At 48.5% G+C, this 24,972-nt stretch overlaps 1 protein-coding gene across 3 annotated transcripts in view; it reads left to right on the forward strand.

Annotated features, from left to right (window-relative positions):
* Positions 1–10,394, forward strand: part of MXRA7 (matrix remodeling associated 7) — a 31,602-nt gene extending 21,208 nt beyond the window's left edge. Inside the window, exons 3-5 of one of the 3 annotated variants that reach the window (XM_070774020.1) lie at positions 965–1,061; positions 2,141–2,221; positions 5,999–7,317. In XM_070774020.1, the coding sequence (XP_070630121.1) occupies positions 965–1,061; positions 2,141–2,174 (131 nt within the window). In that variant the 3' untranslated portion in view covers positions 2,175–2,221; positions 5,999–7,317. Of the gene's footprint in view, positions 1–964; positions 1,062–2,140; positions 2,222–5,998; positions 7,318–9,044 lie in introns of those variants that run through there. The other 2 variants (XM_070774019.1, XM_070774021.1) reach the window with 2 other exon arrangements.
* The last annotated feature ends 14,578 nt before the right edge of the window (positions 10,395–24,972 follow it).

The raw sequence follows: 24,972 nt of genomic DNA on the forward strand, positions 1-24,972 counted from the left end.
CTTGTCCCATTGTGGGCTGGATGTGTTTTTTGTTTTGTTTTGTTTTTAGATTTTTAGTCACTGGTGGGAGGAGGGGCATAGAAGGGGCCTGCTGACATGAGGCTCCTAGATGGCAGGGCAGGCACTCTCAAGCCCAGGAGACCCAGGACCTCGGCAGGAGGGTTGCAGGTCCCTGTTGCCTTCTGTACCCGGGACCCAAGAAGAGGCAGGGAACGCAGCGCCCGGGCACAGCCTGCTTCCCAGAGATAAGTGCCCTCTGTCTGACCATGTAATGAGCACAGCAGCAATGGGGAGGGAGGATCAGGATGAGGGGGAGAACAGCCCCGGGGACAGCTGTTTGGCCAGAGTCCTTGAGGGAGAGGGGCCGACAGGCAGCTCTGAGGATGGCCCAGCCTGGTCTTGGGAGAATGCATGTGTGCTTGCTAAGTCGCTTCAGTTGTGTGCAACTCTGTGAGCCCATGGGCTGTAGCCCGCCAGGCTCCTCTGTCCATGGGATTCTCCAGGCAAGAATACTGGAGTGGGTTGCCATGCCCTCCTGCAGGAGGTCTTCCCTACTCAGGGATCCAACCAGAGTCTCCTGCATTGGAAGGCAGATTCTTTAACACTAGCCTGGGAAGCCCCTTGGGAGAATGGATGGAACCAAATGGCCTGGGGGGACTGGTGTGTGTGTGTGTGTGTGTGTGTGTGTGTGTGTGTGCGTGCGCAGGTTTCTTTCTGGCTGCCTCATCCCCGGTTCAAGTTCCTAAAAAGAGTTCCTGAGTGGAAGGGGTGTGGGGAGATCCTTCCAGGTGCAGGCCTTGGGTGGGCGTGGGCCCCTGTCTGCCCGTCTTCGAAGCGGGGCACCCTCTCTGGCCCACGTGGTTCTTTGGAAGGGAAAGAACCTTTCCTTTCTAAGGAAGGGAAAGGGGACTAAATTTGCCGGAGAGCCCAGCACGCTAACCGGCTCTACTGGGTGTCTCTGCAGGGGGCGAGGCCTTCTCCTTCAAATACAGCCCTGGGAAGCTGCGGGGAAACCAGTACAAGAAGATGATGACCAAGGAGGAGCTGGAGGAGGAACAGAGGTAGGCCGCCCGGCCCTCCTCCGGGCTGCTCAGCTTTCTGGGGTTCGGGTGCCACTCCGGGAGGCCCCTTCGTTGTAGTGTGGAGAGGAGGCGGGCCTCCCACAAGCCACGCCCCCACTGCCCGATTTCCGTTTTAGAGGTTTTTTCCCCCCTGTCCTGGCTCCATTTCCCCTTGGGAAACTCTGGAGGAGCGGGTGACAGGGAGGAGGGAGGGCGGCCGAGCCCTTTCTTGCCCCCCACCTCCCCCACCGAGAGGGAGAAAGAGAGATGCTTGGGAAGAGCCTGGAGCAGATCTGGCTGTTCACGGTACACGGAGAGTTCATGACAAAACCAATCCATCACTTCAGGACAGAGCACGATTCTTCCTGCTCATCCGCCTGGCAGCCAAGCGCCCCCGCCCTATCCCGCCAGCACCCTCCAGCTCCCCCACCCCCACCCCCGCCCCAGCACCGGGCTAGCAGTCCTTTTTTATCTGTTCTGCTCCATGGAGCTCTGAGGCAGCTGTAGCCACGGCAGCAACTCATTTTTAGGACTAGGTTCTTCCCCCGCCCGTCGCCAGCCGGACACCTACGCTGACCCATGGGCTTCCCTTAGACCCATGGGCTTCCCTCCTAAGGAGCAGCAGTACAGCGGGGACGGATCAGGGGGAAGAACCGGTGGTCTGACACAGGCCAGCCTGTGGCCTGGGGTCCTTTTGGTTCAGGCACACATCTATTAACAAATGGGGGCGTGTTTCCTGAGCCCGGTAACCCGGAGGGGCTGGGCGATCACTCCCCACTGGCTCCCGCAAGCTGGGTTCTAGGGTCAGGAATGGAGGCTCTGTTATTCCAGGATCTAGATTCTATTATTTCCAACCCACCTAGCATCACTCAGGAGTCAGAAGGTGCTCTGCCCACGAGAACCCCTTTTCCCCTCCTGGAGCTGCCGCCAATCCTTCCAAACCTGGCCCGGAAGGCTCTTCACCCAGGGGCGGAGGGGTGGCAGGGTGAGCCCAGCCTGGGGGAGGTGTCCTCCCACTTCTCGGTGCCCACGCGCCGCGGCCTCTGGGTGTGACCCGGTTTGCTGCCTTTATATTTCAGGATTGAGCTGACTTCTGACCTCACTTCCCTGTAGCAAGTTCCTTAGGTCCTGAGCCACAAATATTCTTGCAAATCCTTTTGGTAAGGAGATTGACTTGGTGCCTCCTTCACCCTGTCTGTGACTGTCCCCATCACGACTGTGATCTAAATCTCTCCTCCTCCGCCGCCTTCATAACCGATTAATTCATTTCTGTGTACCCGGGCCGGCTCATTCTCATCCAGCTCAAGGCTCCTGGGCCAGCAGGCCCCTTTCCCACAGCCCAGGGGTTCTTGGAGGCCCAAGTCCCTCCTGGACCTAATGAACCAGCTGCTTGGAGGACTAGCGCCCCCTTGTGAGGCTGGGGGGAAACTGTCATCCCCAGGAGGTGGTGTTCACCCCTGCAGCCTTAGTCCTACCCTAAGAAAGCTCCAATACTTTGGCCACCTGATTTCCAATGAGAGCCGACTCATTGGAAAAGACCCTGATGCTGGAAAAGATTGAGGGCAAGGGGAGAAGGGGGCGACAGAGGATGAGATGGTTAGATGGCATCACTGACTCAATGGACATGAGTTTGAGCAAACTCCAGGAGATAGTGAAGGACAGGGAAGCCTGATGTGCTGCAGTCCACAGGGTTACAAAGAGTCGGACACCACTTAGCGACTGAACAACAACAAAAGAAAGTAGAACAGTGCCCAGCAGAAACCCTGTGCCAAGTTGTGGGTCAGGCTGGTAGTTATGAATAGAGCAAGGGCTGGCAGAGGGCTACGGCCCTGTTTTTGTAAATCCAGTGTGATTGGAACCCGGCTGCATTCATTTGCTTTTCTGTGGTCTGTGGCAGCTTTTGCACTGCAGGGGCTGAACTGAGTAGTAGCAGAGGGACCGTGGGGCCCAAAAAGCCTAAAAGAGTCAGAACCTGGCCCTTTCCAGAAAAGGTGTGCAGCCCAGCATTAAGGATGGAGGGGGCTTGACGTGGCTGTGGGTCCCTCGAAGGCCCCTGTGGGCAGAGGCTGTGGCCAGGACCCTGGCCTTATTCTGTGTCTGCTGCAGATGTGAGGGACCACTAGAAAGGGAAAGGCCAGTTAGCTGACTGGATGGCAGGATCAGGCTGGGGTCAGACTGCCACCATCCCTGGGCTCAGAGCTGGGACGTCGGGCAGGAAGAAGGAAAGTCCTTCCTCCATGGTGTCCAGAGAGCAGACTCTGTTGCCCGGGGGGGATGGGTCTTTTCCCCCCTGGATCTCTGGGGCTCTCCAGATGAGTGCTATTCTGTGGGGGTGGAGACTGCCCGAGTGCTGCTGTTGGGGTGAAGTTTTCTCACCTCCTCACGTGCAGGCTTGGTTATCACCGCCCTGCCCAAGCTGAGAAGGAGGGACTGGCGGACTTCGTGGCCGTGAACACGGTCCTCCCAGGACGGGGCTGGAGTTCATGTTCCTTTTCATTACTGTCCCTCCCAGCATGCTCCCGGGGCTGCCCCACACGTCTGCCTGTGGGGTCTGCTTGCTCTCTCCCTGCACGTGGTCAGCTGCACGTGGTCCCTGCACGTGGTCAGCCCACTCAGCACTGCATGGGGCCCCATGACGCCCACTCTTCTCGCATGGTCCTCGCATGGTGATGCTTGGGGTTGCAGAGGCTGGCAAGTGTGGCTTTGTCTTTCCATCTACAGTTAGATAGATCCCCTGGGGACGAGGAGAGCTGACAGGTGTGAGACAGCTCTGGTCCCGGTTGGGTTCAGAAAACTGCCTTGGGATTGTCAGGGTGAAAAATACCGTCAAACCACTAGAACCAGAGGCCAGTGAAAAGTGTGTGCTCTTCTCTGACTGTTAAATTCTGATCAACCAAACTCTGCTTGTTTCTAATTCCTTTCCTGGCATTCAGGGTCCCCATCACGTGGCAAGCAGGTTAAAAGCCCATGCTGCAAATTCTTGACTTTAAATTCACTAAGCCGGCCAACACAGTAGTATGGATTCCCCCCGCAGCTCTTCTGGGAGGTGCCACATGCAGCCTCAGAATGTGGCTGGAATGAGGGACTTGCAGGTTGACTGTTCCCCGCAGCAAGACACCACCGCTCACACCCAAGACTAGTGAAACTGGAGAGCTTGGCTGGCTTCTAGCTTGGCAGCAAACAAAAGAAAAAAGGGACCATTGGGCACTCCTTTCGTTGTACACCATCCCTTCTTCCCATCTTCCGGACCAGGGAAAAGTGGAACCCAGGAGGTAGACCAGCTGGCTCTGATAATAAAGACCTGGGACCCAAGTACCCATTCCATTCTGAGTGTCCCCAGGACTGGCCCGACCCTTTTGGAGGTGGACACCGCTCTAGTGGATGATGTTTTGAAATGCGTAACTGGCAAGGGGAATGGATCTTCTGTTTTCCACCTCCTGGCATGTCCGTGAATCATCCACCAGCGTGAATTTCTAGAAACACGTGCTGGCTTATGTCCACATGAGGGCGCCAGAGGGATAAAGTTGGGTCCCCCAGGGCTCCCTCAGCGCTCACTTGGGTAGAGTGCTCAACTTGTCTCTTAGAAAAGGCACATATGCCATTTGCCTCATCTGGGGAGCACATGTCCTTAGAAGCCACTGTCCCCAGAAGGGACAAAACCCACCTAGCAAGGACAGGAAATAATCTCTGGTGAGAGGACCAGCTTAGAACGGCCACAAAGCCAAGAATCTGACCCTTGCAGTCTGACCTACCTAACTAAATATAGGTGAGGCCTCAGCCCACCCATCTATGGCCGCCCTGCTCATTGACACTTGGGGGAACCTCCCCGCCAACTATCTGCTGAGAGACCCTCCCTGTTAAGCTGGGTACAAGTGAGCCCCAATCTGCCCAGCTACCTAATTGAGGACCCAACCTGCCCAACCCCCTACATGTGCAGTCCAGACTGCTCAAATACCCAATGTGGGACCCTCTCTGTCAGCTACCTACAATTGGGCTTCAACCTGCTCAGCTATCTACATGGACACCTGAACCCCCAAATATCTAAGTGGGGGACCCTACCTGCCCAACTAAAGTCTGACACTCACTGCCAACACTCTGCAAGTGGGACCTGCCCTGCCTGACCACCTACTTGTCCTAGCTGTGGGACCCAACCTGTACAGTTATCTGAATGAGGGCCCTGATCTGCTCAGCTGCCAATGTGAGCAACCCCTATCTGCTCAATTACCCACTGGTAGCACCCAACCTGCCCAGCTACCTACACGTGGACCCCTACTTGATCAACTACCCACACGGGGACCTGACCTGCCCAGATACCCAACTGAGGGATCTAACTTGCCTAATTACCCACGTGTGGGTCCCAGTCTGCCAACTACCTATAATGGGGCCCTTGACCTGCTCAACTATCAATGTGTGGGCCCTGACCTGCCCACTTACCTAACTGAAGGTCCACCCTGACCAACTGCCTACAAGTGGGACCTTACTGTGAAACTGCCAATATGTGGGCCCCTACCTGCCCTACTGCCCAACTGAGGGCCCTCCCTGCCTAACTACCCATGTGTGGGACCCCAACCTGCTCAGTCCCCCCACACTTGGGACCCTCTTTGGGACTGCTTAACTGTCCATGTGTGGGACCGGAACTAAATACATACATGAAGGACTTGACCTGCCTACTGACCTACAAGTGGGAGCTTTTGGCCTAACTACCCACACGTGGGGCCTGACCCGCTTCCCAGGAGGCCTGGCAGAGGGTCTCCGGCTAGCTCTGGTTAGTGGGCCATCCTGCTGCAGGTGACTCCCCTGGGGTCTGGATCCTAGCGTCTGGGCTGGCTTCTGCAATTCCAAACATTCCCTTCCTCACCCTATTTCCCCTCTTCTTTTCCCGCAGTAAGATGATATGAGTGAAATCAATGATCTTTTCCCCTTATTTCTCTTTACAGAACCGAGGAATAATGAAGTTATCCTTAGGCTCCTCCTAAAGGCTTTTCCTTTTGGCATCTTAAAACTTGAGCGATACAGTGGAAGCCCCAGAGAGGAGCAAGTGGGCTCCTGGGGTGCATTTTCCTACATAAATCTTCCAGGAGTCGACCCCCACTCCAGGACTTTCCTTGGCTGGGAGGGTCCACAATGCCTGGGGTGATCCCTTGCAGAGGCGTTCCTCCCTGTCTGTGTGGATTGCTTTGTTTAGCTGAAGGATTTTCCTGGACTTTTATTTTCCTTGTCACTCAGTGTTCCTGTCGTCCACACACCCTTTACACCTGAGATATCACCAATGTCACCAATGCCATCATTTTAAAATCAGTATAGTTTCATCCCAGCCCTTCCGCTTTTCATCACCGAAGCCAAACCAAGAGAGACATTGAGGTGTGATGGACACATGATGGGGTGCTGCCTGGGCCCACTGGGTGCTCAGGGGGGTCGACTACCCTCCTCGCCCTTAGGGCCCGCTTCCACTCTGTCTTTAGCTGGCTGGATTGGGGGGTGAGGGAGACAATGGTTGATGCGTGGGCAGCAAAGCGCCAGAGCCAGCTGTTGATTTCCTCCGGCCCTTACCCTCCACTCAGAGCAGGCTTGGATCCAGCCCTCTTGTTGCGAAAAGGCCTTTTCACCATGTTCTTACCAGCTCAGCTGCATCTCCACCTTCGCTTTAGCAGAAGCAATAACGATAGTGTTCGCTGAAAATGGATGTAACAATTCTGCCTTTTCCTCGGTTTCATAGATGAGTCAGAATTTCACCAGATCATCAGGTGGGGTCCCAGATCCATCTCTTGGAATTTTATATTTGACGATATTTATACTATACCAAACTAATCTGCAGTTTTTAGATTTATTGGTTAAACATTTTTTAAAGCACTAAGTTTATAAGAAAATTTCTTTTTGTATCTAATGCAAGGCTGGGAAACGTTCAATGTCAGTTCCCAGGGCAGGTTACATTCCCAGGGACCTTCTCTTCCGGGTCTAGTACTTTAGGTTCATGGGTTTAGGAAGGAACAGGGAACAAAGGCAGAGTCACACAGCACCACGTAACAAATAGCAGATGTGCTCCTGTGAGTAGCCCCTGCCCCACACAGTGGTAGTAAGAGATGTCCTTGTCCAGGCCAGGGTCTGATTGAAAAAATAGGTGACTCTTTCCAGGTTATGAAGTTTGTCTGGACACTTTCTGAATGTGGCTTGCAGGCACCAAACCTCATGTACTCCTTATGGCTTGGATTTCTGTATTCAGCCTTTGGTCCAATAAACTTTGAGTAGATGGTCTTGATTACTGCGTGATTATTTCCATTTTGCTTTATCTTTCAAAAATAATCTTTTTGAACCCATTAAAATTCAAGCTCGCTCTCTCTCTCAATTGGTGCCTTTTACTCTCCAGCAAAGTACGACGTCCCAGGACGTGCAAGCCCATGGCCATTAAGAGACACATGGGAAGATTTGTGTTCCTTTGGGGGGTGCACACTTGTACATCTGGATTCCTTCCAAGGAGTTCAACTCACAGCTTCTTGACCCATAGTATTCCTTTCTTCAGACGGTAGGATACTGCGGACTTCTCACAGGTTCCTTCTCCTCTGGATAGGAAAGCGGATTGTAGAAATAACTTCTCCAGGGTGACTGAGAGAGGCTTGGATGTGGGACTTCAGTATTTCAGCTTCTAGCTGCTGCTCTAGTCAGAAAACCAACAGCCTGCTGTTTGGAGATAAAGGATTATTGGAGAAGGAATATGTTAGGACAAGTGTAAGACCAGACATAGATCGAGAGCCCCTCTAGGCAGGATGGAGGTGCCATCTGGGCAGTGCTGTGCCCTGCAAAGCCAGAGTGCCCAGAGGCTGTACTGAGGCCCTGCCTCCTGGTGGGTCTGCAGGGACCAGAACAGACTTGCCGTTTGCTTGACATCCTCTGAAGGTGGCCCGTGCCGATCTGCTAGTACAGGGTGGAAGGAGGAATCACAGAAGCCTGAAACTGGCGTGGTGAGCCCGTGCCAGCATGCAGGGCCCAGCCAGGCTGACAGCACAGCACAGCAGAGCAGAGCCAACAAGAAAGCAACCCATGGCAGCTAAGCGTCTCCCCACCCTTTCATGTTTGCATTGCTGGGAGGTGTCCTGTGCTGGTCAGATGATATGGCCCAGCTTCACAGAGACAACAGAACATCACTCCCAGCCCCCAACCCCCCAGCCCAGGTGCAGTGAACATAAAACTGATCTCTAGCCAGGGCTGTTCCCCGGTGGGAGGGGCAGAGCCCCCACTGGCTCTAAGGTGTCCTTGTGCAAACTGGAAAAAGGCACCCCTTCCTCTGGGCAGTGAGACCCCACACGCACCCTTGCCCTCAGGCCAAGCACCCTGCACACACGTCTGTACGTGCCCCTGTTTCCCAGCCAATTGTGTTTTATCTTCCTCCACTTTTGGCTCAGCCATCTAGACTAGCGGTCCCCAACCTTTTTGGCACTAGGAACTGGTTTCGTGGAAGACAGCTTTCCCACGGACCGGGACCAGGGGTGGGAGGAGGTGGTTTCGGGACGATTCGAGCACATCACATTTATTGAGCCCTTGACTTCTATTATTATCACATCAGCCCCACCTCAGATCATCAGATCCTGGAGGCTGGGGCCCCTGCTAAACGAAGGCTGTTTCTAACATGTCTCTTCACAGGCTCTCCAGTCACCTAGTGGAATACGTCTCCTTCCTTGTGGCCCACCCCCTGGGGAGATGTGTAATCAACATTAAAGGGAGGCCTATGGGGAAGTGCAGTGACGAGAACCTGAGTGATAACCTGGGGTCCCCAAATCTCCAGGGTAGACCCCAAGACTTAGAACCCCAGTTAGTAGAAGTCTCGTTTTTTTTTGCTTTTTTTTTTTTTTAAGACCAAACGAGCTCCTGTGTTAAGAGCAGGTTTTGTCTTTGTTTCATTTCCTTATTCTGACTCTATGGGATGCACAAGCCTCTGTCTCTCCCTGGCTTGGGGGCACCTTTTTCCTCTTTATCCTTTCTTCTTGACAGAGTTAAGAAGGAACAGCTGGCTGCCATCTTCAAGCTCATGAAGGACAACAAGGAGACCTTTGGCGAGATGTCCGATGGTGACGTGCAGGAGCAGCTCCGGCTCTACGACATGTAGGCCGCCTCCGCCTGGCAGGACGCCATGACAGCTGGGTTGCGAGAGCTGGGCCGTGACTCTGCCCCAACCTGGGACCCACGCCCTTGTTATCTTCAGACTCTTGTAGGCTTCCTTTTATCTTATATACATAGATGTAGAGATGTAGCATATACAGAGTTTCTCAGATCTTACAGTTTAGATATCATGTTACAGGAGTCAGGACAGTTGTCCTCAAAGGAGGAAAAAAAGTCCCTGAGTCCTTTGGCTTCTGTTTGCTGGGGAGGCCCTAGCTGTGACATGGGTTCCCCTCTGAGCCTGTCATCTGATCCAAATTAGATCCTAGGCAAGCAGCGGCCCAGAAGGGCTGGCTCGAAGCCTCAGCTCCCCCCCACCCCGCCCCCCACTCCAACCCAGCACACAGTGTGGAAAAGATTCAGGGATGCTGTAAGGAGGAAGAGTATCAGGTCCCGCTGCCCGAGTATCCAGCCTATTAACACTACACCTTCCTCTGCCTTGGAAGAATTTCTGGAAGCTTCTGTCACTGTATGGAAGCAAGGCGTAGGGGAGCATCACTAAAAAAGCAAACAAGTCTGATTCAAAGACTCACCTTCCCTCCTGGAACAAAGCGATGGTATCAGAGTTAGGACCCTCTAAGAGTGTCTCTTATTTAACCATGACACTTACTTTGTATATAATTAAAATTTCTGTGAGTGCTTATCACGCACCTAGACCCGTGCTAGACACTGTCAATAGAAATAAAATATGCAGCACAGTCCCTACCTTTAGAGAAATTAAAGTCCTGTGGAGGAAAATTGCCTGCTGGTCCAGTGGTTAAGAACCAGTGCTTTTACTGCCGAGGATGTGGGTTTAATCCCTGGTGAGGGAACTAAGATCCTGCAAGCTGCGAGGTACAGCCATAAACAAACAAATAAAAATCAAGACCTTTGGAGAAGCCAGGTGCACATGCAGTAAAAGAAAACCTCACCAGTTAGCATTCAATAAAATGCCAGAATGACCTCATGAAGAGTGTCTGGGCCACCTTAGCAGGTCAATAAAGTTCTGTGAGTCAGTGAATGCACAATGATGACAATAACAGTGGTTCTTCCATGCTGTCCAGATCCTGCTTCTGATCACCCCCCTGGCAGAAAAATCTATAGCCAACTGAGTTAAGGAGGGTACGCTAAAGGGATAACCTAAGAAAGTTCTTGAAAATATTTTTTATTTGCTGAAATAAAACTAAACACATGAAAGTAAAAGCAGCAGTGGCGTTTTACGAACCTCAGTTTAATAATGACCACGGGGAACACAGTGAACTTTCTTTGCTCCTCTCTTGCTTGTTAGCAGTTTTCCCAGGCCCCTCCCCCCATCTGTCACAGTAATTGCTTTAGCTTCTTTGCTGACAGTTCACAACAGGAGGGTCTGCTCTCTGTGTTTGTTGTTATATCCAAATGTCAGTACTTTTGTTCTTTTTTTAAATATTATTTTTATCTTTTGTGTCACCGCTGTTTTAAAATGTTATGATTTAAGTATTGTTTCCTCTCTCGTGTCCCAGGGACCACCCACCCCCCCATCCACAACCAGGCGGTTTTCTGTCTTCCTGCCCGCCCTGAATGCATGTCAGCAGAACTTGCACTGCCATGCAGCCACTTCATGTCTCTTTCCTCGCCTCCTTCTTCCAGTCCTTCTCTCATTTTATCAAACAAACAAATGACTTGTGGGGACTTGAGTCAAAATTCTTATGACTGCAGAAAAAGTAAACTGCAGGAAATTTTCTACACTTGGTTCAGCTAAGATGTTCCAACTGCAAAGAACTGAAAAGTCCAACTCAGTTGTCTTAAACAAGAGGAGAACCAGGGCATGAGAGGAGTCCAAAAGCAGAATGGCTGCAGGTCCAGAAGAGTCAGGGCCCAAGCCATAATTCTCTTGGACTTCCTTGCACTGTAGACTTTTGTCACAAACCAGCTCTCCTCATGGTTGCAAGATGGCTGCAGGAGTTCAGATGTCACATCCAGAAGCAAGAAAAGGTACATTTCTTGCTTGTGTCTCTAGGAGTAAGGCAACTGATTCAGGTGCCCCTGAATCAGGTACACCAGCTGGCCAGAATGTCCTGTGTCCATTCCTTCACCAATCACTAGCAAGGAGATGGGATTACCATGGTTGGCTGAGATGTCTGGGGCTGGGACCAGCATCCCCTAAGCACATAGTCATGCAGAGGAGCAGGTCACTGGACCTCACTGGGGCTCTGTGAGAAAGGGGTAGGCTACAGATAGACAGGATCACTCTGTCACCTGATGGTGACTTGGAAGCTAGTTTCTGAGTGCCCAGCATACATGACACTCCTGGGTAGTGGTTCTGTTGCCCAGGCTCTGTGCCTCTGATGCTCTGCAGAAGCACTGCTGGCTTGATACCATCATTGGGTGACTTTGGTGCCATTTCCAGATAAGCCCTGGCTTCTGTTTATGTGATTTCTGTCACTTCATCTGCTTCACTGGGACACCAGTGACCGGAAGAGTCCACTTAAACCCATTTTCAATTGACACCCATATGTCCTACCAGATATCAATATTGCTATAGATCAGGAAAATTGAAGCCCCTTCGGGAAATGTACTTGCAGAATCAGAACTTGTTCTTAGAAGTTTCTGGGAGTCAGTGCAACAAACACATAGCCTCTGCAAGCTGAAAGCGAAAGGAAACAACCATAAGCGTCTGGAGGAAGAAAATTAGATTCAAACAGGGCCATTGCATTGTCCTTAACAGACAACCTTGTTGAATTTTGGACTTCAGCCAATCTCATAGGTCAGAATGTTAGCTCAATAAAATTTTAATTTGCATTTTTCTTATGAAAAGGTTTGCATGTCCACTCAAATATTCAGGGGTTTCCGCGGCACAATTTCATCCGGTCATTAACCGCCTATGTTATATATTCTGAGGAACCACACACCCGCAGATTGGACCAATCACTTTCCAGGGCCAATATCCCTTGCGGCGCCTCAGTGGCTCAAGCATCTGCTAATCTATCGCGAAAGGCGGAGCCCTTGATTGTCATTGGGTACCGCACCCTCCCATCGCTCCCCGCCTCCCTCCGAGGCGGGAAGTCCGGTGAGTCCGGTCGCATCCTCAGTGTCGGATCGGGTTTCCTCAGTGATTGACAAGAGCCCTTGTCCAATAAGGAGCGCAGACTGGCTCATCTGGCCCGCGCGAGGCCTTGCCATGCTCCTGGGCGGCGGCGGAAGCAGCCCAGAGCGGGTTCGGAGACCAGGTCTCCGCAGTGCGCGCCCACAGGGCTACCTCGTAGTCCAGCGCCTCTCGGCGGCCACGCCCACTGGGCTCAAGTCAGAAGATCCGTCCCCTCACCGAGGTCCCTGACGCTTAGCCGTGCGACATGGCGACATGTCCCGCCTGCGGCCGCCTTCGTTCCCTCCTGAGGCCAGGCTCCCGCAAGTGAGCAAGCCGACCACCGTGTTAGACCCATGATACGAAGATGAATTCGAGCCGGTCCCTGCACCCGAGTGACTCTCCAAGCCCGCCCTGGACTCCCAGGCCACGGTCCCGCCTCTGAATCCAACACACCCTCGACCTCCCTCGGTGGTTAGGCAAAATCTAACAAATCCCCCGATCAGGCAACTATGCACACCCATATATTCTCACCAAGGTGTCTGGTATTAGGCTGACCTTCAAGAAGGGGCGAAGTGAAATGAGTCACACCTTTTTTCATCTGTGCCCGCCCTTTCACATTATGCCCGAGGCGCTTAAACTGAGGTTTACGAAAGCGTGCGCTAAGTGTGAGATCAAGTTGGACTCAGCCTCCTGGAATGAATGGTCAAATTGTTTCCATTCTGACACCCAAGTCCGGCCCACTGGAGGCTCCACAGCCCTAGAAGGGGTTCCACTGACAGTGAATCTTTGGGCCTGATGGCGGCCTGGGTCCTCTACAAAATGAAAAAGCGACCCATACCTCAGAACATGCCGAGTCATCAGAGGTTACTGAACTGTTAAGTAATCCACAGTCTGCAATCAGGATTTCTTTATACATTTCTTTTTTTTTTTTTCCCCCTCACCTCTTTTGGTGCCTCAATTACCTTTTGTGAGCGCTCCAATAGGGGACAGGTTAAACTGACTAGTTGTCAGTTAGTTAGCTTCTTCAAAGGTTGATCACACTTACTTCAGAACTGTGTGAGGTGGTGTCTTTGGTTCTCTTGTAATTAGCGTCAATGATGCTGCAAGTTCAGTTTTAGGAGAGGAAGCAGCTGGCAAGGGGAATAAAATTAAGAAAATTGTTCCAGGAAGAAAAGGTTTAATGGAGGAAATGAGAGCAAGGGAGTCAAAGCACACAGGATTCAGATCTGAATAATGAGTGATGTGAATTGGGACATTTACCCTCTCAGACATTTATTGAGTCTGGCTTCAAGCACAAACGCTACGCTATGTGATGTAATGCAAAATGCCTAGTTGAAAGGCAAGGTGCGAGATAGGTTCCCTAACTTTTCAGAACACTGCTGAATGCTGAGAACTGTGTGCCTCGCCAGTGTTCTCTCATGAATCTTCACAACTCTGTGAAGGACATAACATTCTCCTACAGGAGAAAACAGGATTCAAAAAAGATTGATGATCCAATTTTTAAACATGAGCAAAGGATCTTAATAGACTTTTCTGCAAAGAAAATATGGCCAATGAGCACATGAAAAGATGCTCAACATGCAAATGAAATGTAAATCAAAACCACAAGGAGCCGTCAATTCAGGACCACTAGAATGACCCTAATTTAAAAGGACAATAACAAGTGTTGGTGAGGACGTGGGAAAATTGGAACTGTCACACACTTTTTTTAATTTTAATTTTTATTTCTTTTTAAACTTTTTATCCTCACTGCATGGCACGTAGGGTCTTAGTTCCCTGACCAGGGATTAAACCCACATCCCCTGCAGTGGAAGTGCAGAGTCTGCCAGGGAAGTCCCCTGCCCCACACTCTTGATGGGAATGTAAAATGATACAGCTGCTTTGGAAAACAGTGGCGGTTCCACCAAGTATTAAACAAAGAATTGCCATGTGACTTCACAATTCTACATATATACCTGAGTGAAACGGAAACATACCCTTACACTCACCACAGAAAAAGAAACAGCAATTATGTGATGTGATGAGGTGGAAAATGATGTGACATGATGGAGGTCATGCAAATAATTTTGCAATATATACATATATTAAATCAACCCATCATACGCCTTAAACTTACACACTTTTATATGTCAGTCATGTCTCAATACAGTTGGAGAAAAACAAAAGATATGTCCATACAAAAACTTATAAATGAATGTTCATGGAAACATTATTTGTCAGAGCTAAAAGGTGGAAACAACCCAAACATTCATCAACTGATTTATGGACAAGTAAAATGTGGAGAAGGAAATGGCAACCCACTCCAGTATTCTTGCCTAGAGAATCCCAGGGATGGGGGAGACTGGTGGGCTGCCATCTATGGGGTCACACAGAGTCGGACACGACTGAAGTGACTTAGCAGCAGCAGCAGCAGCAAAATGTGATAAATCAAAATAAGGGAATATTCAGGTCAGTTCAGTCGCTCAGTCACATCCAACTCTGTGTGACCCCATGAATCACAGCATGCCAGGCCTCCCTGTCTATCACCAACTCCCGGAGTTCACTCAAACTCATGTCCATCGAGTCGGTGATGCCATCCAGCCATCTCATCCTCTGTCATCCCCTTCTCCTCCTGCCCTCAATCCCTCCCAGCATCAGGGTCTTTTCCAATGAGTCAGCTCTTTACATGAGGTGGCCAAAGCATTGGAGTTTCAGCTTCAGCATCAGTCCTTCCAATGAACCTCCAGGAGTGATCTCCTTTAGAATGGACTGGTTGGATCTCCTTGCAGTCCAAGGGACTCTCAAGAGTCTTCTCCAACACCACAGTTCTAAAGCATCAATTCTTCAGCGCTCAGCTTTCTTCACAGTCCAACTCTCACATCCATACATGACCACAGGAAAACCATAGCCTTGACTAAACGGACCTTTGTTGGCAAAGTAATGTCTCTGCTTTTCAATATGCTATCTAGGTTGGTCATAACTTTCCTTCCAAGGAGTAAGCGTCTTTTAATTTCATGGCTGCAATCACCATCTGCAGTGATTTTGGAGCCCCAAAGAATAAAGTCTGACACTGTTTCCACTGTTTCCCCATCTATTTCCCATGAAGTGAATGGAATATTATTCAGTGATAAAAAGGAATGAGGTAGTTACTTGCTATAGCATGGATGAACCCTGAAACTTTTAAGCTAAATGAGAAAAGTTAGATACAAAAAAAAAACACACTTTGGGACTTCCCTTGTAGTCCAGTGGTTAAGAATCGGTCTTCCCACGCAGGGGATGCCTGTTCCACCCCTGATTGGGGAACTAAAATCTCACATGCCACAGGGCACCTGAGCACCACAACTAGAGAGAAGCCCCCACGCACCACAGCTGGAAAAAGCCCATGCCCCAAAACAAAGACCCAGTGCAGCAAAAAGAGAAACCCCACGTATTGCATCATCCAGTTTATATGAAATGTCCCAAGTAAGTAAATTTATGGGGCTTTCTTTTTGACTCGAAGTTAAAGAATCTGAATCTGCCTGCAATGCAGAAGACTCGAGTTCGATCCCTGGGTGGAGAGGATCCCCTGGAGAAGGAAATGGCAACCCATTCCAGTATTCTTGCCTGGAGAATCCAGGGGGCAGAGGAGACTGGTGGGCTACAGTCCGTGGAGTTGCAAAGGAGTCAGACATGTCTTAGCGACTAAACAACAACACACAAATGTATAGACACAGGAAGGAGATTAGTGGTTGCCTACGGCCGAGACTTGGCTCAGGAGGAAGACGGTATTGGGGGGAAGAGATGAAAGCACTCAAAATCGATTGTGATGATGTTTACACAACTCCATGTATACACTAAATAGATGAATGGCATGGTATATGAATCATGGTATATGAAATATATATTTTTTTGATTCTGATATATATAGTTTTTGCTTTTGTTTGTGTTTGGTGGCATTCCAGCCCAAATGGCAACATGAGTACATATTGTGGGTGCCTCTTTAATCTTTGGGTTTTTTTTTTTTAATCTATAACCATCAGAGGGGGAAATAAAGACATGCCTTGGGTGTGTAACAATTTACAACTAAGGTTTCTTATGAGCTTATGCCTGGCTGTGATGAGAACTTGATGTTCTACGTGATACAGTCCTCACGGAAAAAGTGGTGTGTGGCAGCTCGGGCCCCTGGGAAACCAACTCTAAAGTGGAGCTTGTCATAGAAGAGGTTCATTAGGAAGTCCTCCTGGAATCAACACCCGTGGTGAGAAGGGAAAGGGGCAGGACTGGATTGAGGGAGAATTCAAGTCCAACACAATCTCCGTAGAGGCCAAAACAGACCCTGTGGGGAGTTTTCAAGATGAGATGGCCCTTCAGAGCCTATGGGGTGTGAGGACCGGCTTTTAATACCACTTCGCCCATCAGTCATAGGGTGCTGGCTACCCTGGGAAGAAGCTTGTTCTTCCCAGTGAGGCAGCTCACCATAGGGAGGGAGCTTTACTTTATTTATGATTTTATGTGAACAAGTTCTAGCATTTGGTAATAGATTTCTGGGCTTCCCTGATGGCTAAAGTTCTTTTTTTTAAGTAATTTTATATGGAAAATTTCAAACATATGCAAATGTAGAGGGAACCATGTCATAAAACCCTCCATATAAACTACTATAAAGGTCCTACTGTATAGAATATTCAATATCTTGTAATAAACCATAATGGGAAAGAAGATGAAAAAAATATATATATATATATATATAACTGAATCACTTTGCTGTATACCAGAAATTAACACAACATTGTAAATCAACTATATTAAAAAAAAAATTACAAAAACAAAACCCTCTGCACTAATCACTCAGCTTCAACAATTACCAATGTTTTGCCAATCTTATTTCATTTCCTCCCCTCACCCCGGCAACTCTTTTTCAGCCAAACCCAGACATTATGTCATTTTACCCATAAATACATCAACATGCATTTTTAATGAGTATTTGAAAAAAAAAAACATAATCATGTGCAACTGTTCCACTTAATAAAATTAATAATTCCTCAGTATCATCTAATCTGATTGCTTAGCTGTTTTTTTTTTTTTTTCCAGATCAGAATCCAAACAAGGGCTACACATTACATTTAATGATTGTGCCTCTAATCATTTACATAATAATCTTTCCTCCATTTAAAAAAAATCACATTGATTTGCTAAAGAAACCAGGTCATTCATATGTCTTATAAAATTTTCCACCGGACTCGGCAGGTGGGGACCTTGTGGTATAGTTTTCCCTAGTTTGTTACACCCTGCATTTCCTGTGACCTGGTGGTTACCCCCAGCGGCTTGTCATATTCAAGTGCACTGGTTTTGGCCAGAACTCTTCACAGGTGGTACCATATTTAGCGGTGCCAGGACTGGCCAATGAACTTGGGTGGAGGCAGTCTTATCCCTCCAGGATCCCACCTCATGGCTTTAGCATTGATGCTTATTGCCTTAGGGGTTGCTAAAGATGGTGGTTTTCTAATTCTGTTATCTCTCCTGCACTTATTACTGAAATTCTATAAATCACTTTCTTTTATCAGTTCTTTCCTTTCACTAAAATACAGTTTGAACAGGAGAGAAAATTTTTTACATCAGCTCCTGTGAGCCTTTTTCCCTTTTGGTAAGTTTTTTAAATTTTGAAATAATGTTTGATTTACGAAATAGTTACAAGAGTAGGGCAAAGAACTCCCACAGACTCTTCATGTAGATTCCCCAATTGTTTGCATTTCACCACTTTTGCTCAATCATTTTCTCTTTCATATATACAACTCAAAAAAATTTTATTGCAAGATATTTGCTTTACAATATTGTGTTGGTTTCTGCCATACATCAACATGAATCAGCCACAGGTATTCATATGTCCCCTCCATCTTGAACCTCCCTCCCATCTGCACGCATACTGTTCCTTTACCTGCAAATACAACAGTGTATAGGGGGCTTCCCTGGTGGCTCAGGTGGTAAAGAACTTGCCTCCCAATGCAGGAGACGCAAGAGACATGAGTTCGATCCTTAGGTCAGGATGATCCCCTTGAGGAGGAATTGGCAACTCACTCCAGTATTCTTGCCTGGAAAATCCCATGAACAGAGGAGCCTGGTGGGCCACAGTCCAGGGGGTCACAAAGAGTCAAGACGGAGTGACGGAGCAGCCACACACGATAGTGTATATTTCCTAAGAACAAGGACATGCTCTGAAATAACTACGAACAATGGTCAATACCAGAAATTAACATCGATACAATGCTATTCTTCAGTCTATGATCTTATTCAAGATTTGCCAGTCATCCCAAGTCTTTTATTTAAAAAAAAAATTGTACTTGAGGATCCAATTCAGGGTTAAGCATTGCGTTTAATTATCTGTCTCTTTAGTCTCCTGCAATCTGGAATGGCTTCCAAGTCTCTTGATCTTTCGCAACCTTGACATTTTTGAAGAGCCAAGGCCAATTATTTAGTAGATTCTATGATCTGCTAACACAATTAGTCTTTGATAGCTTCCTTGCTTTCTGGCAAAACAAGATGTCCCAAGTTCATCTGTACCTTAACTATTCCTTATCCTAATGACCTTTTCTCTAAAGATCCCTGGTTTCTTTCCATAGGAACCAGGGCTTTGAGATGGGAAATGAATTCTGATGATGCTGCTGTTGATGGGGAATGAGACGTGAGTGGGGGCAGCAGGAGGGTGAGCAGCACCCACTGGGGCCGGGCTTTCCCCCCCGCCCACTGACCGTGCCCCATCCCTCTTGTCTGGGGGAACAGCAGTTTCAGACTGGCCTTTGTGGATCAGTTTTTCTGAGGAAAATCAGGGAGGAACATATGGCTATTGTTCACTGGCGTGGCTTAAGGTATGGTTCAGCTAGTATAAACCCTGAGTACACTCATTTTTCATTTTTCGTTTGATGGCCTGGAAGGTTTCTTTGTCTTTTCTTATCTAACACTGTTAATTTATTGTAGTCAACTGGAGGTACAAAAACAGACCTGGGGCATCCAAAGTCTGTCAAGGAAGGATCAGAACACCTGCATAAACATCAGGTAATTGAGCAAAACAGAACTCCAGCCATAAACACATCCAGCGCCTCAGAGGAGTCGCTTTGTCCCAGTTCAGCCAGCCCGCCTGTGCGTCTCTGGAGACCCTTGTTCTTGGTTAGAGTCCTTCCCGCTGTGGCTTAGAAGGGCTCCTCAAGGGGGAATGGCTATTCCATCAGCCATCCTCTCTCTTGCTCTCATGAATTATCTGAAAGAACAGACGTCTTAAGTGATGTGCAGTTCTGGGTGCTGGGTTTCTACTACTTCCCTGTCCTAAGAACCACAGCTCCCAGGGAAAAACGGGAAGTCTGAAGTCAAAGGACAAGAAGAGGTTGCCTCCCTTGGGATGCTAAGGAGCCTGCACATTTGACTGCTAAGTTTCCAAATGGAAGCGGAGCAGAAAATGCTCCAGGGCCATCTCAGGACACAACTGCAGGTATCAGAGAGGAGGGAGACTGGGGAGGAGGGGAACTGTGGTCCAGACAAGAACCTAAGTGCAGCCTTTTCACTGAGCCTTGGCTCACTTCTCTATTTTCTAAGCACAACCTCCCCACCATTCTATGCCAGCTGCCCTTCCTGTCCCTTGCAATGTCTTGGGCAGGTTCAGTCACTTTAGGCTGTGGAAACTCAAGCCAGTTGTTTCAAATTCCACTTGCATATCTGAGGCAGAGCTTCCTCAGCTCCTCTCCCGGCACAAGTGGGGGCCCTGACCCTGGCAGCTGGGAGGACAGGGGAGATGGGGCGTGGGTGTGGTATGGCGCCTCTCACTCCCTCTCTTCTCAAGGCCTAACTTCCTAGCTTCCCTGGTGTGGAGAGCATGAAATGGAAATCCCTGGGTTGGGAATCAAGGGGGAACCAGGTGGCACAGTGGTAAAGAATCTGCCTGCCAATGCAGGAGACGCGGGTGCAACCCCTGGATTGGGAAGATCCCCTGGAGACGGAAATGGCAACCCGCTCCAGTATTCTTGCCTGGGAAAGTTCCATGGACAGAGGAGGCTAGTAGGCTACAGTCCATGGGGTCTCAAGGAGTCGGCCACAGCTTAGTGACCAAACAACAGCAACATGGAGCATGTGATTCCCTTTTGGAATAAATATTGGTGTGGTCATTGTTGTTGCCCAATTGTAATCAGGCATTTAAAATGCTATGTATGACAAAGCCGGTAGCTGATGGCGATAATGAAAGGCGAGTGTTCCTCCTCTGTATGCACTCTTCCACGTGAAGAGCGATGCTTCTGCATGGAGAGGGTACAACCACAGAGATCACGGTCTCACATCACTACCTCGCAACACAGGTAGTTCGTTTGGGGTAAATGGATTGTCCAACTGTGCCTTATAAACTGGAGGGTGCTTCTGGTAATTTCTTCTGAGAACCTTTGGAAAATTAAAATTTACCGAATCTTTCTGTTTGCCTTTAGGTTAAAATGTTTTAAGGCCTCCGGATCGTACACGGCAGTCTGCTTGACAGCATCTGACTTGCAAACATAAAAATAGTTGAATTCTTCCTTATGTCTCATTTTTGGTAAAGGATAGAGTTATATTAGTGCAGATTTAATCATCTGCTGCTGCTGCTTACTGCCTTCAGTCCTGTTGCTGTGGAATCCGGAGTCGCAAAGCACGCCTCAGAGGACACTCCAGATGGTGGAGTACAGTTTATTATGCCAGTGGGTCCAAGGGGAATCAGTTCCCAACAAGGACCCTGATGTTTCTGAGAGGGCCAGTTTTATATCCCCCACTACATGACTGGTTACATGTTAGCAACCTCTTTGTTGTATAGGACTGAGTTTTACAACAAGTGGGTGTTAGGAGAACAAACAATTAAGGTTAGAGGGGGGAAACAATGATTATGCATGAAGGGGGGATGTCTCCACGCTTAATCTAGCAGGGGCAGCCTGACCTCATCTACAATCTCCGTTTGCCATCTGTAGGGAGGGAAGTCTCCAGGAGACCTGGTTTTCACTAGCAATGGTTTCCTCACTCTTGGGCAGGGTTCAGGCCCCACTGACATCCTGTCTTTAAGATGGATGATAGGCTTCAAGATGGAGTCTCTCTTGCTTTCCTCACACTGGCCCCAACAGTGTCTGACTCTGTGCAACCCTACAAACTGCAGCCCGCCAGGCTCCTCTGTTCATGGGATTCTCTGGGCAAGAGTACTGGAGTGGGTTGCCATGCCCTTCTCCAGGGGATCTTCTCGCACCAGGAATTGAATCCGGTCTCCTGAATTGCAGGCAGATTCTTTACCACTGAACCATCAGGGAAGCCCATTTAATTATCTAGCTTTTATCACTTAAACTGTCTTTAAGTTTCAAACATCTTGTGTTCATATGCATTTTAATTTGCTATCAGAGCCAAAACTTGAATTTTTTTCATCTAGCCTTTATGGGTAAAATTGATATCCCACACCAAAGAGTTTTAGCTATGATCTTGCAGAATTCAACACTTGTAATGGTGAAAATTCAAAATAAAGTAAAAAAATCATTTGTTGAGTTGTGCCATCATTTACCAGTGTCTCTATCTTTTTAAAATTTATTTGTTTAGCTTCACTAGTTCTTAGTTGTTGCATACAGGATCTAGCTGCCTGACCAGGGATCAAACTTGGGCCCCCTGCATTGGCAGCATGGAGTCTTAGCCACCAGACCACCAGGAAAATCTCTACCAGTCTCTTTTAGAACGACCTTTAAAACAGAAATTCTCAAGAAACCGTTTTTTGTTTTTTTTTTTTAAGATTTATGTGTGTGTGTGTGTTCCAGTTTTACAGTCTTTATTGAATTTGTTAACAACATTGTTTCTGTTCTATGTTTTGGTATTTGGCCATGAGGCATGTGGGGTCTTAGCTCCCCAACCAGGGATCGAACACACACCTCCTGCATTGGAAGTTGAAGTCTTAACCACTAGACTGCTAGGGAGGTCCTCTGTTGTCTTTTTAAAGGGTAATATTTCTAGATTCAGCATTCAGGGAGAAAGAAAGTATTGTTAGAAGATCTGAATTCATGACAGAACTCCAGGAAATGCTACTTGGAAATGCTAACTAATATACTTACTGTCAGACCCAACACTTATAAGAGTGTTAAGACCAGTCACTGGAGTCAGTGGGAAGCCAGGAAGGAACGGTGGAGAGGCCCAGACAACCAGGCTTGAGTAAGGAAGAAACTCACCAACGTCAAGAGTGAAGGGGAACAGAGAGCTGAGACTGACCGTTACAGAAAAGGCTGAAGAATATAGAGAAACTGCAGGGGGTATCCTGGGGAGAACTGAAAGGGGAGACAAAATATTTGACATTGTCCAAAGGAGCAGAAGGCAATCGGAGAAAGCAAAGTATAGGCCCTGTGAACATACAGACCTCAAAGTTCCCTTTATGAGAATCTAAAGAATGAGATACTGAAGGGAAGAGTCTATTTGCCCTCAAGGAAGGCATCACTATCAATGCCAATCACAGAGGCTCACTGTGATTGAGAACCAGGGCTGGACATGCCATATCCCAGACAGTGAGCTCTCTGGAGGCAGGCCTGCTGCCGCCTTGTTTTCTGTTTGTTTGTTCGTAATTTTGTTTAGTTATTTTGGCCATGCTGGGTCTTTGTTGCTGCGAGTGAGCTTTCTCTAGTTGCAGAAAGCAGGGGCTGCTCTCTAGGTGTGGGGCTCAGGGTTCTCATTGCAGTGGCTTCTCTTGTTGCAGAGCTCCAAGGCACGTGGGATCTTTCCAGATCAGGGATCGAACCTATGTCTCCTGCATTGGCAGGTGGATTCTTTACCACTGAGCCACCAGGGAAGCCCCTGCTCTTGTTGCTTTTGCCATGCCATGCAGCCTGTGGGATCTCAGTTCCCCAGCCAGGGACTGAACTCCTACCTGGAGTCTTAACCACTGGAACACCAGGGAAGTCCCGTTGTAAGTCATTCTTATCATATGATTCTGTCAGCAGTTGCCTTTATTGGTGCAATTAGGTGATAAAGGTTTCCATTGAAAAGCCACTATAAACCCATGTTCTATGTGCAATTAAATGTGCATTTCTGAGAGTCAAGGCCAGGCTAAAGCTTAAGAGCAAAACACAATAAATCTTCCTTTAGAGGCAGAGGAAAGATTCCATGAACTTCTTGTTTCTGAAAAGCCTGCTGGTCAGAGAAAGGGTCAGTGCTCTAAAATAAACACCAACAGTCCCACCAAATGGCCAAAACCAAGCCAGAGAACATGACACACCCAAGCGGGGTCTGAACTCCAGGGACCAGGTGGTTCTCAACCAGTGAGAAAGAACTCCTAGCCTGGAAGCCAGAGCTGTCGATTTTAATTCTGTGTTGTGGAGTTGAGGCTGCAACCATGAAAGAAACTGTATGTAATTAGTTTCTTCTTTTCAGAGAGCTGTTTAAATGGCGTATTCTACCAGCAAGTGGTTACATAAATGAGGGCGCAGCACAAAGGACCCAGGTGGGAAACTGGATAAAACCCCTCTGATCTAGGTACTGCCCCTCTTCACCTGCTTTTTCAGGCTCTGGGCACAGTCAAAACCTTGCCTGGTGGTCCTGACAACACGAGTAACTGTCTGCCTTGGCTTGACTTTGCTGCACCAAGGTTCCCATTAGCATTTTCTTGTTCTGCATGCTTTGAACTTTTGATTTTTTTTAATATCAAAAATATAGTTCTTTAGGGGATTTCCATGGTGGGCCAGCGTCTAAGACTCCACGCTCCCAATGCAGCAGGCTGGGGTTTGATCCCTGGCGAGGGAACTAGATCCCACCTGCTGCAACTAAAGATCCCACACGCCCCAACTAGGACCCAGCACAGCCAAATAAGAGAATTTTTTTTTTTTAATTAACTGCTCAGAATTTATTTCCCAAAGCTTTTTACTTCACTTCCACCTTTTACAAGAAGCTTGAGTTGTGTGAGAGAAGTTGTTCTGGAGAAATGCCAGAAACGTGGAAGAAAGATGGATGTGTTCTCTAAGGACCACATGACACTCATCATACAGCAGTCCAAACAAGAAACAGAAGCACACATGTTTATCACAAGTGCTGTGTTTAGCAGACCTTTCAGATTATCTGGCACAAACCATGAAGGGAATCAGCACCATCCACAACCTTCTGGAGCTCCCGTCATCCCCTCCTGGCCAAACCCGAGGGCCAAGTCTCCGCCGAGCACCCCCACCCCACATTTAGAACCCGCTCCAGCTCAACACCCCCGTGGCTTCTCTTAACACGTAGAATAATGCATGTTCTGCCTTTCTAGGGTAAGGGCATATACAAGGAAAGAATAAGAGGCTTGATTCCCCTGTAGAAAGTAACGGAAGAGATACCCTTTCTCCCCCACTTTTCATTTTTTTAAGATTTTTTTTGGATGTGGATCATTTTTAATGCCTTTTCCTGGTGGCTCAGCTGTTAAAGAATCCCACGTGCAATGCAGGAGACCCTGGTTCAATTCCTGGTTCAGGAAGATCCCCTGGAGAAGGGATAGACCAGCCACCCCAGTATGCTTGGGCTTCCCTGGTGGCTCAGACAATAAAGAATCCCACCTGCAATGCAAGAGACCTGGGTTTGATCCCTGGGTTGGGAAGACCCCCTGGAGGAGGGCATGGCAACTCACTCCAGTATTCTTTTCTGCAGAATCACCATGGACAGAAGAGCCTGGCAGGTTACAGTCCATAGCGTCACAAAGAGTCAGACATGATCGAGCGACTAAGCACAGCATCACACTGAACTTGTTACAATGCTGCTTCTATTGTTTATGTTCTGGTT

The sequence above is a fragment of the Bos indicus genome, chromosome 19, assembly GCF_029378745.1.
Source record: "Bos indicus isolate NIAB-ARS_2022 breed Sahiwal x Tharparkar chromosome 19, NIAB-ARS_B.indTharparkar_mat_pri_1.0, whole genome shotgun sequence".
NCBI classification, from domain to species: domain Eukaryota; kingdom Metazoa; phylum Chordata; class Mammalia; order Artiodactyla; family Bovidae; genus Bos; species Bos indicus.